This window comes from Diabrotica undecimpunctata, chromosome 1, assembly GCF_040954645.1.
Source record: "Diabrotica undecimpunctata isolate CICGRU chromosome 1, icDiaUnde3, whole genome shotgun sequence".
Classification (NCBI taxonomy): Eukaryota; Metazoa; Arthropoda; class Insecta; order Coleoptera; family Chrysomelidae; genus Diabrotica; species Diabrotica undecimpunctata.
The window spans coordinates 113,941,099-113,953,814 of record NC_092803.1 but is presented as its reverse complement, the minus strand read 5'-3'; the positions used below and the strand labels follow the sequence as shown (position 1 = coordinate 113,953,814).

The 12,716-nt window shown below is 31.3% G+C and overlaps 1 protein-coding gene across 2 annotated transcripts in view; it reads left to right on the top strand.

The window, feature by feature from the left end:
- Nucleotides 1-12,716, top strand: part of Src42A (Tyrosine-protein kinase Src42A) — a 318,614-nt gene that overhangs the window by 293,748 nt on the left and 12,150 nt on the right. For both annotated transcript variants that reach the window (XM_072547118.1, XM_072547111.1), the window contains 2 exons: nt 9,207-9,510; nt 11,847-12,049. In XM_072547118.1, the coding sequence (XP_072403219.1) occupies nt 9,207-9,510; nt 11,847-12,049 (507 nt within the window). The remainder of the gene's footprint in view (nt 1-9,206; nt 9,511-11,846; nt 12,050-12,716) is intronic.

Below are 12,716 nucleotides of genomic sequence, written 5' to 3'. Positions count from 1 at the left end.
GGGTAATCTTGTTAAAGAATCGCATTCGGCTTGTTTTTTATCATTGGCCTACTAAAATTTTCTTTAGATAACTGTGTTAACAAAACTTTGTAGTTTGCAGTTTTTTCTATTCTTCCTTTCTATTTCAGACGACATGGAAAATCTTTTGACTACTACCTATACAAATTCTCTCTATTAAATACTAATTAATTAGGCAGATATCTACTAATTTTTTTCTAGGATTTAGTGGTTTGAAATGTTTTTAGATATTTTTATGTCTAAATAATTGGCATTTTAATTCATGCCAGATGGTTTATCTCCTGTATATATTTTTTCATGCGTTTCACGAATTTTTAGTGTAGAAATTGACTGATCGTAAATGCAACCATGCTCTTGCTTTACTTAGAAGAAATATGTACAAAAGAATTTAGTAAGATAGTTAAATAAAGAAATTGGATTTAAAAACATTAACATAATCATATGATTTAACTCATACCTGCAGAATAACATTCCGAAAATGATCTTTGGAAAGATTTGGAAATTGTATAAAGAGATTATTGATATAATTATCTTAGTACACAAGACGTGGAAATATAAAGGGTGGTCTATTTGTAGATAACAGATTATAAATAACAGTCGAAGACAAAATTCGTTTTCAAGGCATTTATTTCGATCTAAATAGATAACATAAAAATCATTTCGTTATTCCAATTTTATACAAATTCTGTATGTAGGTACATGTTTGCCCTTTGTAGACCTTAAAAGGGTGGTATTTCGATATTTGGCCCGTGAATAATAAGTCGACGATGGGGAAATGAGGAAATCAGGAGTTACATTTCTTTCTCTGCTCGAAATGAATGTCTACGGGAATTAATGTCTGATTTAACACAAACGGTATAGGAAATTCAGTAGCTACATTCAGTGCATGTGGTAACCGATAGGAGGTCGAATTATCAGTTTCGTTTAACTCGCCAAACAGATAGGATAGAATACGTTCAGCGAACCTGTTCCAGTAGGTAGTAGGTAGTTGGGTATTCTTCGTTCAACACGCAAAGAATGCCTCAAGTGGGTTTCTACTCGGACTTTTATACGGCCAGTGGTGGTATAAAGAGATATTTTGTAAAATACATAGGTGGACTCTAGACGATAAGAGTATGTTATGTCACAAGCTATAACTTGCCTTAGTGTATTTTTTCGACCCTTTTGTAAATTTTTACTACTATTCTCCTATTATTACATTACATTTTTTATCTAAGATACTTCATATTTCCTCATAATGCTTAATTATCTTCCACACGGTAGTTTTAGGAATATTAATTTCATCCTCCACTTCAAGGAATATTTTATTACGGCAATAATTTTTACTCATCAACTCACGAATTTTTGAATTTGTAGAGATACCAGTCAATTTGACAAGAAATTAATTGTAGAATATAGTTTGACGTTTGTTAGAGTGTTCGGCTACATTGTTTTCGCTTAATTTTTACGTATTTTCATGATGCCTATGACAGTGCTAGGTTATGTGGATTGTATAAAACAATATTAATTACGTTTTGTGATTATATATCACTTAAAATATTGCTTATTTAGTATTATTATCATAATTAGTACAAAATAACTATAAATTAACGGCCAAACGTCTGAATTTGTTATATATTTTCATTTGTCCCATTATATAGTTGTTAGAGCTAACAACCTTGTACATTGAACTGGCTATTCTGACTTGACATGCTATAACAGTTGATTATACTTTCCACTTAGTCTACATTTTTAACATTACTAACAGCTATTGGCTATTATCTCTAACAAATAATTTTTTATATGCAGATTATTCCCGAGGTATGTTTATTACTTTTAATACTCTGTTACACGTAGTTTATCTAAGATTATCGAGTACTTTTAAAGATTTCTGTAAAGAAAAAATTGAAAATGATTGGGTTGGGATTGTGCAGGGTGTAGAATATATAGAATATTATAGAAATATAATAAGTTATATTTCTATAGAAATTTAATAAGTTATTATTCACACATTAGTTATTCAACAGTAATGGTATAAATGTGGCGTAGGTAACTCAGTGTATCCGCCTTTGGTGCTGAATGATTTACGCACGGACAATAATTTAACCTAGGTTGCCGCTTGGAAGACCCTTATTAACCACGAACTCGCAATTTGTCGAGTACAGCTCCCCTACACTTAGTCATTCGGAATCAACTTTGAACTTGGGGTCTCGTATATCAGTGTGCATTTAATGATGCTCAACACAGATATCTTCAAAGGAGCTACGCTCAAAATTGGGTATAGCGCATTAAGAATGAAACAAAGTCCACTCAAAATTGGTGAAATAGATAGAAAGTGGGAAAGACAAATTTCGTTGACTTCAATGGTACAAGACTTCTGGATCGTGAAGCAAAGATAAAAATATAACAAACTATGGTTAGGCTGATCGCTGCCTGTGTTAATGATACATGAATATTGATTCAGAAAGTGAAAGTCTACGACGCATATTTGAATCATTCTCTGGGACGAAATAGGGAGGAGAAAAACAATTACAGAACAATATCGTACTTAGCCTTGTCATTAAAGCACAGAGAATGAGAATCTGCTGAATAAGTCACATACATTGGCGAAGATATTTTAAGGCTGAATATGACGTAGAATAATATCTGATCCAGCTTGGCGTTAGAGAGTATGATATCTTGATTCGAGGTCAGTGGAAGTATATAGTTGACCCTTTCTGACCCTAACTGAGTTGCCACCTATGGTCCGTATAGAGACGACATTACATTACAGGGCCATCGACTCCAGTTGGGAGTTTTACGTTTTAAGTAAATCTGTTTAAAACTTTAACATCGTATAAAATTATCTACAAAAATATATAACAAATTTAATAACATATAAAGGGTTTTTATCCATATATTTATTTATTTCACTGATGTATACCTAGTAACCGCACTGATGATGGAATTCTCAATTCCAAAACTTTCTGTGATTTAGCCTGAAAAAGTTGTGATTTAGGTATACAGCTGTACAGGAAATTCAGTTTCCTTGCGGATATCATACACCTAGTTTTCTTGACATGAATCGGAATCCCATAATTCTTGCATGTTCTTTTCATATCTTCTAGTAAAAGTTGAAGATCTTTTTCATGGACGATTTGTCCTTCATTTGTGCTTAGTAGAGCTTCCTGGCAAATATGTTCACAATAAGCGGTAAGACAGCAGATTTTAATCCTTTGGAGTATTATTTTATTTTTATATTTGGTCTATGATTTCAATATAAATTCAGGATTACTCGCAAATCTTTTTCATCAATGTTTTTACTTTCTTGAATGTAATCGTTGCGTATCGTGTATTATCGAAGTCTATAAAACAGGTATGCATCTCTTGAGTAGCATTCAAGCATATCTGTGTGAGTACATTTAGAGTAAACAGCGTCTCTAGTACCTACCCTGTACCTTTTCTGAATCCCCAACTTTGTATCGCTAATATCAAGTTCCAGCTTCTATTTGACGCGATTATAAATGATTGTAAGAAATATCTAAGTAAAAGGTTACTTATTAACGAGATTGTTCAATGATCGAAACATTCTTTTGCATTCGTTTTGTAGGTATTGTGAAGAACGTGAATTACAATCATGTTATAAGATTATAATACCAGTAGTCTATATAGTGTTAAACATGTGTGCTATTGTAGTTAAGGATTTATCGGTTATCAGTTGTAACAGTTCTTCAGGGATTTCGTCACTTCCTTTTACATTTTTAACATTTTTTTATTGTGTTTTCTATTTTTTCTTTTAATATATTTGCCCTGGTTTTACGATACTGTTTACAATAGATCGATACAAATCTTAGCATACGCTGATGACATTGACATAATAGGGCGTAGCAAGCGAGATGTTGAACAATATTTCCTAGAATTGGAAACAGTGGTGAAACAGGTCAGTCTAGTCATAAACGAAGACAAAACCAAGTACATGTTGGTTACTAAGGATCCTATAGCAAATGAGGAACGGGAAACATCATTTGGAAATCATATCTTTGAACGTGGTGACAGCTTCACATACCTTGGCTCGCTAGTGACTACTACCAATAAAACAAGCGAAGAAATTAAAAGACGAATAAATCTTACAAATAGGGCATACTATGGACTCCAAAAACAATTCCATTCAAGAAATATCCAAAGAAAAACTAAAATTATTATAATACAAAACACTGCTGAGGCCGGTCCTCACATACGGGGCGGAAACAGGCAACATACGTTGCAAGAAACCGAAAAGAATGGAGACTAATCTTAGAACAGGCCAGGATCCACAGAAGATTGTCGAGCCAAAGATGATGATGATGACAGAGACTATACAATTTGAAACAATGAATTATAACGCAGCAACAATGACGAAGTCCCTACGGCGATGATGAAGAATGATACACTCTGAACTAATATAGAACTAAGAACAACACTGTGGAGGTAAAAATCTAACCTACCCAAAAGTTAAGACCGTGTAATATGTCGTATTTACTATTATTACACATACTGCTTATTCCAGTATTGTCCTAAATTTAATAAATTTGGTCCAATATTCTAAACGAAATAATTTTTCATTATTTAAAGTAAAGATTGTTTAAAGACTATTATTCCATAATAGTAATAAAACGTTGGAGAACTGAAGTTTTTCCCAGAACTCTTTTAAGTATCTCGATATTGTTTGTCAATTTTAATATGCACTTTAGAGATATTGTTTATTTTATAGTCAATAGCTGTTAATTATGCACGTTATGTGTATGTTCTGTATTGTTCTGCTTTTTAGATTATCAAGACTTACTGTTTAAATATGCATATTACTTTAATGTTTTAAATAATTGTATATTCGCCTGCTTAACCTCAGATTCTTAATATTCTTTATTCAGTTATATAAATAAGAATTTATCATTGTTAAGTTATCAATATACAATATTTTCCAGAATACATGTATGCATTTTTAGTATTTAATTATGTTTATTTCTGTATTTTTTGTCTTTATTTAATATTAATTTTTTAATATTAATTTTCCCTTTTCATTTCATCTCATTGTTTTTATTTATCCTTCTTTTATCCATCCGTTTTCCCTCATTTCACTTTATTTTCTCTCTCTTTGATGTCGTTAGCCTTATCGTTCAATTTTTACTGTTCTGTTTTACTCTACTGTCCAAGCTCGTAAAAACTAAACGTTCAGCTCTTCAATCAACCACTCATCAATTAGCCTATATTTAACCACTGCTGAACGTAGGCCTCCCATAAAATGTTCCACCTATTTCTATCTTGAGCTTCTTGCATCCAGTTTGTGGTTATGCGCTTGATATTATCAGTCCGTCTAGTCGGTGGTCGTCCTCTGCTTCAATATGCTTCTTGCCTTGGTCGCCATTCCAGAATCTTTCTGGTCCATCTATCATCCGTTAATCTGGCAACAAGTCCGGCACAAGCCCATTTAGCCATGGCTATTTTTTCAACTGCATCTGTGACTCCTGTTCTCCTTCTTATTTCTAGGTTTGGTACTTTATCTCTGATGGTAATACCTAATATTGATCTTTCCATAGCGCGTTGAATCACTCTTATTTTATATATTGTTCTTTTTGTCAGAGTCAGTGTTTCTGCACCATATGTAAAAACGCGCTGGTTAAAAACCTTTCTTTTTAAATAAACTGGGATAATAGACTTGAAAATGTTATTCAATCTACCAAAGGCAGCCCATGTGAGACCTATCCTTCTTTGTATTTCAGTTGTCTGATTATCTCGGCCTAAACGAATCTCATGCCACTATAACAAGAAAAAATGTCTTGATATCTTAATTGTTGGATTATCTAGAACTTAAACTTATAACTAACAAAAAAGTGATAATATAGGTAAGTAAGTGTGAAGCCAAAGCTGCCGATGAAGGTGTGGAAGAACAGCTGCATATACTGCATAACAGCTTCCCAATTTTGCTACCCACAGTAAAAAGACAAATCATGGTCTTTATTGATGGAAATCATTTCTTCCTTGTGGGTTTCATTGTTGTTCTTATTTTACTACTACTACTGGTCGGTTTATAACGTGCTGCGCCATTTTCCGACTTCCAATCGCCACTTCCTCCGGTTGTTACATAGATCCTTTCTTTGTTTTATCGTTCACCTTATTCAGCTATTAACTCATAAGAAAATGACGTGTTTCCACACTTTACGAATGGACTGCAGAGTAAAATTTGTTCACCTTCTAAATATTTGCGCTTTCGAATACACGCACATATTTTTTCAAGAAAACTAGCTTATATACATGTTTCCTAAACTATCTAGCTAATCATGCGCGGAATGAAATAAGCTCGAATTCATAAAAAATTGTCAAATTATCAAATGGACTGCCTGATGTCAAGTAAAGCATACATTTTTGTATGTATTTAAATTTTTGTAACCACAAAAGTTTCGTAGTATGTAGTTTAAACAATTTTAGTTTTTAATTGTTTAAACTAACTTTTTTTACTTTAAACGTGTGTATAAAAGTACAGTTAGATACTATATATTAATCTAAAGGTACTAGTATAGATTAGAAAGCTAAAAAAATGCATATTTTCAAAAAAGAAATTCTCAGCTCCTTTATTAGATACGAATATGAAATATTAGAATCGAACAGGATTTTTAAATATTATTTTATCCTTAAGTTAAAGAAAAAATATATTTTCTTTTAGTTCCCTTGTACTAAAAAGAGCGCGCTAGAGATTTTTCTAGAGGGCGTTTCAGTTAAAGTCTCCAAAAAGGGTGTCCGATGGCGGACACTAATTCTCAGGATTGGCACATCTGAAACAAAAAATTGCAACGGAATTACTTATGAAAGGACCTTTAGAAGACAACTAACCACCTTTAAAAAAAGTCTAAAAATTAATTTTGAGATGTAAAAATTGGTAAAAAAAATCGATTGTTTTCAAATTTTTCTACAATGTCCGCCATTTAATTTTTTATTTTATTTTTCAATTAAAAGATTAAAAGGATAAAAAAAATTTTTTAGCCTTCTAATCTGTACTAGTAACTTAAGTGTCTTTTCTCGGTTCATTGGCTATATATCTTTTCTCTTTTTTCTTTACAGAGTTAAACTTTTTTTCAAACCTTTGGTACCATTTTGTTTTTAACACAAATATCTTGTAATTAGTGTCTGTTAGTTAAAGCATATTTAGTGATAAATAGACTACATAAGTAGATAGTAATAAATACTTTGTATACGGAATTAACGGAACCACAACAAATTTGATTCATAAAATACAAATCAAGATTAAAGCCAAAATGAGAGAGTCTAAACAAATGGTTTACGTTCAATCTTGAAATAATTATCATATACATAATAGAAAATATCGCTGAGTGGCACGTTCCTGTAAGGAAATGCAGAGAAAGGCCAAAAAAACATGGTGAAACAACATTAGAATGTTTAGATGGATAGTTGAGTGGCAAAAAAGGATACATTTAAAATGGATATATTAAGGGAAGTCAAGTGGAGTAATCAATTGATGCCAAAATGAGAGAGCATATATTGATGGTTAGAGAATGTTTAACTTCGAGATGCCAATCACTCAATACCGTACATTATCAATATCCAATACAAAGAATCGCTGATCTGCTAGTTCCTCGAAAGAATAGAAAAGGAAGATCAAAGAAGACTTGGTGAGATATATCGGTGAGGGATATTGATATGCACATACATGAGAATTAAATTATCTAGTTAACAATATCATTCTGAGAAAAGTAATAATTATCTGTCGGAATTTTACAATTAGAAAAAGAAGCTTTAATAATAAAAATCCTTCTTCGCCAACAATCCTTAAAATATCAAAACATACATAACACTATCCTAAACAATAACAACTTTATCATCACAAATTCATATTAGAACTATGTATGAATGCCATGCATCAACGAGAAGATACTTTCTATCATTGTTCGGCATAAATTACCAAAAAATCAAAAATATATTTAAACAAGCGTATATAAATAAAGACTGCCAATCAGATGTTTATAAAGTAAATTATAAGAACTGCAATCCAACATATATTGGTGAGACACAGCAATGTCTACATAAACGAATCATTGCTCTTAAAATATAGTATAAGAAGCCATATACCAAATACCACAGCAAAGCCAAGCATTCTTTGGACAATATCCATTTTTTCGGTTTTGAAAATCGACATATTTTAAAAATAGAAAAATTATAGTAAAATGTAAAATGTACAATATATATTGGGGGATGAATCGTATTAAAAAATCAAAACTGTATGCATAATAAAACAGATCTAAAAGAATAAATCATCAAAGTAGAAATGCGAAGTTTTCTATTGACGGAAGTTTTCTGTTGACGGAAGTTTTCTATTGACGAAACCGAAATTCAGATTTTTGCTTTAATCTGTGCCTTCTATAAATTGCAAGGCAAAACAGACGATGCTAAAGGTGTGAGAGAGATATGGAGGATCTAAAAATTGCATTCCACAACATATCTCCTCATCGAAGCAAAAAGCCTTGGCGAATTGGTTTCTAGTACCTACTTATAAAGAGTAAACCGAAATAAAAAAAAAACAATTAAAATTTGATTTCACGTATAGTGCCCCTGTATATTCGCTTATACATATTTCATCCTACTAGGAATCATCAAAGCGACTGTTACAGAAGCTCTAAACGTGAAGTTAGATCTTTTCCGTCAAAAGAAGCAACCAAATATATAAGCGAAGATATAAAAAACCTCCATAATATATTTTATTAATAAATAAATTAGTCTTTAGCACATGTAGACAACAATGGTATACTGAAAATATGGGTTAAAGTACACACAAACTATCCGTATTTTTTAGGGAATCTTTTTTTGCCTGCCTCTTGTACCATTTCAGTTGTAGTTTTCAACACTGGAACATGTAGTAATAAAATAGTAAAAATAAAGTGATCATTGACAGTGGAAATATATAAATATATATGTATACATATATATATATATATATATATATATATATATATATATATATATATATATATATAAATATGCAGCAGATTGTACATAATATTAGAAGAATTATCTGTTGGTATATATGCGCGTATGTTATTGCGCATCTTGTGGCTCAACAGCAAAGCTCCTTTGGGAGAACTGTACTTCTTTTACTTTCAATAAATATGTTTCTCGTGATTAAATGTTCTTTATGATCGTTGGAAATAGTTTTTTTTTAATTAAATTACTTGTTTCTGTTGTAGGTTGAAAAACCACAACCTGAAGGCCTTTCGCACCGAACTAGAGACCAATGGGAAATCGAACGATCATCACTTAAGTTTATCAGAAAGTTAGGTCACGGACAGTTTGGAGAAGTATGGGAGGGAATGTGGAACAACACAACCGCTGTTGCAATAAAGACCTTAAAACCAGGCACAATGGATCCCAAAGATTTCCTTGCCGAAGCTCAAATTATGAAAAAATTAAGGCACAGAAAGTTGATCCAGTTATTTGCCGTTTGTACTGTTGAGGAGCCCATATATATTATCACTGAATTAATGAGAAATGGTAAGTATACAATCTGATGGTCTTTTTATTCTTCAGTTTTTTAACAATAGTTTCGGAAAATTTTACATCCGTGGTATTTGGAAGTCCATCTAAACAAATGATAAGGGGAATCACGTATTTCTATTAGCAAATATTCTATCTGCTATATTAAAATGTTTAGAACATCATGTAACTTAATGATTTTTATTTAAAAAAAATACGCAACAACTGCTAAGAGTTTAATTTCACAACAGTATATAAAGTTTATAATATGATATACAATTTCAATTTTGTTGTACAAAAAATCTAAATATCACAGTTTGGCATATAATTTGGTTGCCTCCAGAAAAATAAACAAATTATGTATTTAAATCAGATGAATAGTTTTAAGATTTTCACTAAGCGAATTTGCAATTCTTTGTTTATGGTATAGGGAGTACACTAGAACGACTTTAAAATTAGTGCATATAAATGCATCTTCTTTCTTGACGATAGGCTCATGTAAGTATAGTATATCCTATTCGGAGATGGTAATGATGACTTCCTCGTTCCTGTTATTTGGCATAACGATTAATATCCTAAAGAATATATTTTCTAAACATTACTTCAATTAAACGACCGTGTTATTCCAGGTATTTTGCCAGATCTTGTTATGTCTTTTGATATTTAGTTTGTGATCATGCCAGGATAATTGGTTTAGCGAGGAAGCACTTTTATTAGTTGTTATAACAGATGCCAGCAAATCAGCTTCTTCGTTACCATTTATTCCCACATGTGAAGGTAACCATAAACACGACACACTTCTATCCTGTGATTTTAGCTTAAATAGTTCTTCTTGGACCATATCTTGGATCAAGAAGTAAGCCATGGGTTGTATACAATTTTGGATTCCAAATATTACAGGCATTAAGTCTGAAATTATGACAAGTTATTTTGTAGGAAGTTCCTTATATTTTTTAAATTCTGTGAACTCAATTTGTTTTACTAAATTTATTTACTCTATGTACATCGGAGTAAATATGTTGCTATATATTCCTAAATTTATCAAGCATTTGTATTCTGTTAATAATTATAGGCTTTGTTTTGAAATAAAGGCATATAGGAAGCAGTGTCACACAAAAATATGAAAAACATTTTTTAATGATCACTATTATATGGATGTTACTACTACATTGTATATACTTTTTATACTCTTAGTACATCGTTTTTCGTACAGCGAAATTACTAGAATATTTGGAAAATATATTTTATTAAAAATGTAGTTAGAAATAAGCCGCAAATTATAACAAACAATTTATTTGTCGTGTTGGGTTTCAGATTAAAAGTCTTTTTTAAAGCACAATTTTATAATAACTTGTTTTTGGAAATAACCTTGTATATTATCTATCATCAATTATTATAAATTATATTTTCTTATCAAAAATAAAGGTTTTATTTATGAATCATTATTTATTTTATTGTTAATAAATTCATGAGTTAATTAATTTTCTAAAAATACAGGATGATATATCATCTCGAGGTTTAGACAAATTTTGGCAGGTGTTTTACTACAAACTAGGTTTGTGAAAACATGGAGAATGTTTCAAATACTTAATAGTCGAAATCAAACGACAAGTAACACAACAAAACAGTTTTTTGTTTTAAGATTATTTCCCTTTTTATTAAACACATTTAAAATCACTATCTTTATCATTTAACTGTAACAGTAACTACATATAATGTAGTAAACAAATCACCTCGTATATTCAAAGCATATATTTTTATTCTTGTTTGCATAATTAATAGGCTCAAACTCCTATATAAAATTAGAAGATAAGAAGTGATGGTTGCCCTATATTATTGATTGCTATTGCTTTATTAATTGGAACAAATTGACAAATTAATAATGTGAAGAATTTTATCTAATATCTAGTAAGAAAATAAATTAAATTAAATTATCTACAGTTTTTTATGATCGTGCAAGTTATTCCAGGATACGGTATATGATTATTTCGTAATAAATTCTGAATTCTGGGCTCATGAATTCCAGACGTACTTTTGTTAAAAGTTTTAACAAATTTTATTCCATAAGTAGTTATCAACACTGAATACATTAAGCTTTCTTCCTAAATTATTTTCTTTAGTTCAGATATTACATTTATTTGTTGGACATACGAGTTCTTAAAGACCGAGAACCTGAACCTCTCAACGTTGGTGAGTTCCTCTAGGTATCTGAATCACAGCACTTTATCTATTTCATCACATTTATGTAGAAGCTTCTTGTATATTTAAAACCAATACAGTCAGAACTTAATAGTAATTAAGTAAGAATACAGCAATTGAAGCTAATACTATGATAATCATTCTCGTTTCTTTAGGTTCCTTATTGGAATATCTCCAGGGCAAAGGAAAATCACTCAAATTAACCCAGTTAATAGACATGGCTGCTCAAATCGCGGCAGGAATGGCCTATTTGGAATCGCAGAATTATATTCACAGAGATTTAGCTGCAAGAAACGTCTTGGTAGCAGAAGGAAATGAAGTAAAAATTGCAGATTTCGGTCTGGCTAGACTAATTAAGGTGAGTATTGTTTAATATTGTAACTTTAATATAAGTTATAACTGTAACCATTAAATTGCTTATAATATATCTAAAACCATCTCTTCTTTCAAGTGGCTTATCCGGTCCCTCGGACGTTGGCGATCCCTATAGCAAGACGGTGCATTTTGTGGCATACGGAAAAGTTGTTCAGCATGTTTTATGCCTGTCCATTCTCGAATGTTTCGGAGCCATGATTGTTGTTTTCTTCCTTTACCTCGCTACTACGCTATTTTTCTTTACTTTATTGTGGTCAATAATTTTCTTCTAGTATTAGTCCTTTCTTATCCTATCTCTCCTATTCTTCTGTGTAACCATGTGTCGAATGCTTCAAGACGTTTCAAAACCATATAATAACACTGACCACACGTAGCATTTCGTCATTCGTTGTCTTGGTGGCAAGTTAAGATTTTCATCACATAAGAATGATCTTATTTTATTAAATGTGGCTCTCGCCATTTAAATTCTACTTTTAGTATCAGAGTTTGGGTCTAGGTCTTGCTTAGTATTGCTTCCCTGGTACTCAAATCTTTCAACGTCTTCTATTTATGCTCCATTGAATTGTAACGTGATGTTGGTATATCTTGTTCCACTAAATATCATGAACTTAGTTTTAGCTACGTTTATGTTCAGTCCAAATCTTTTTCCT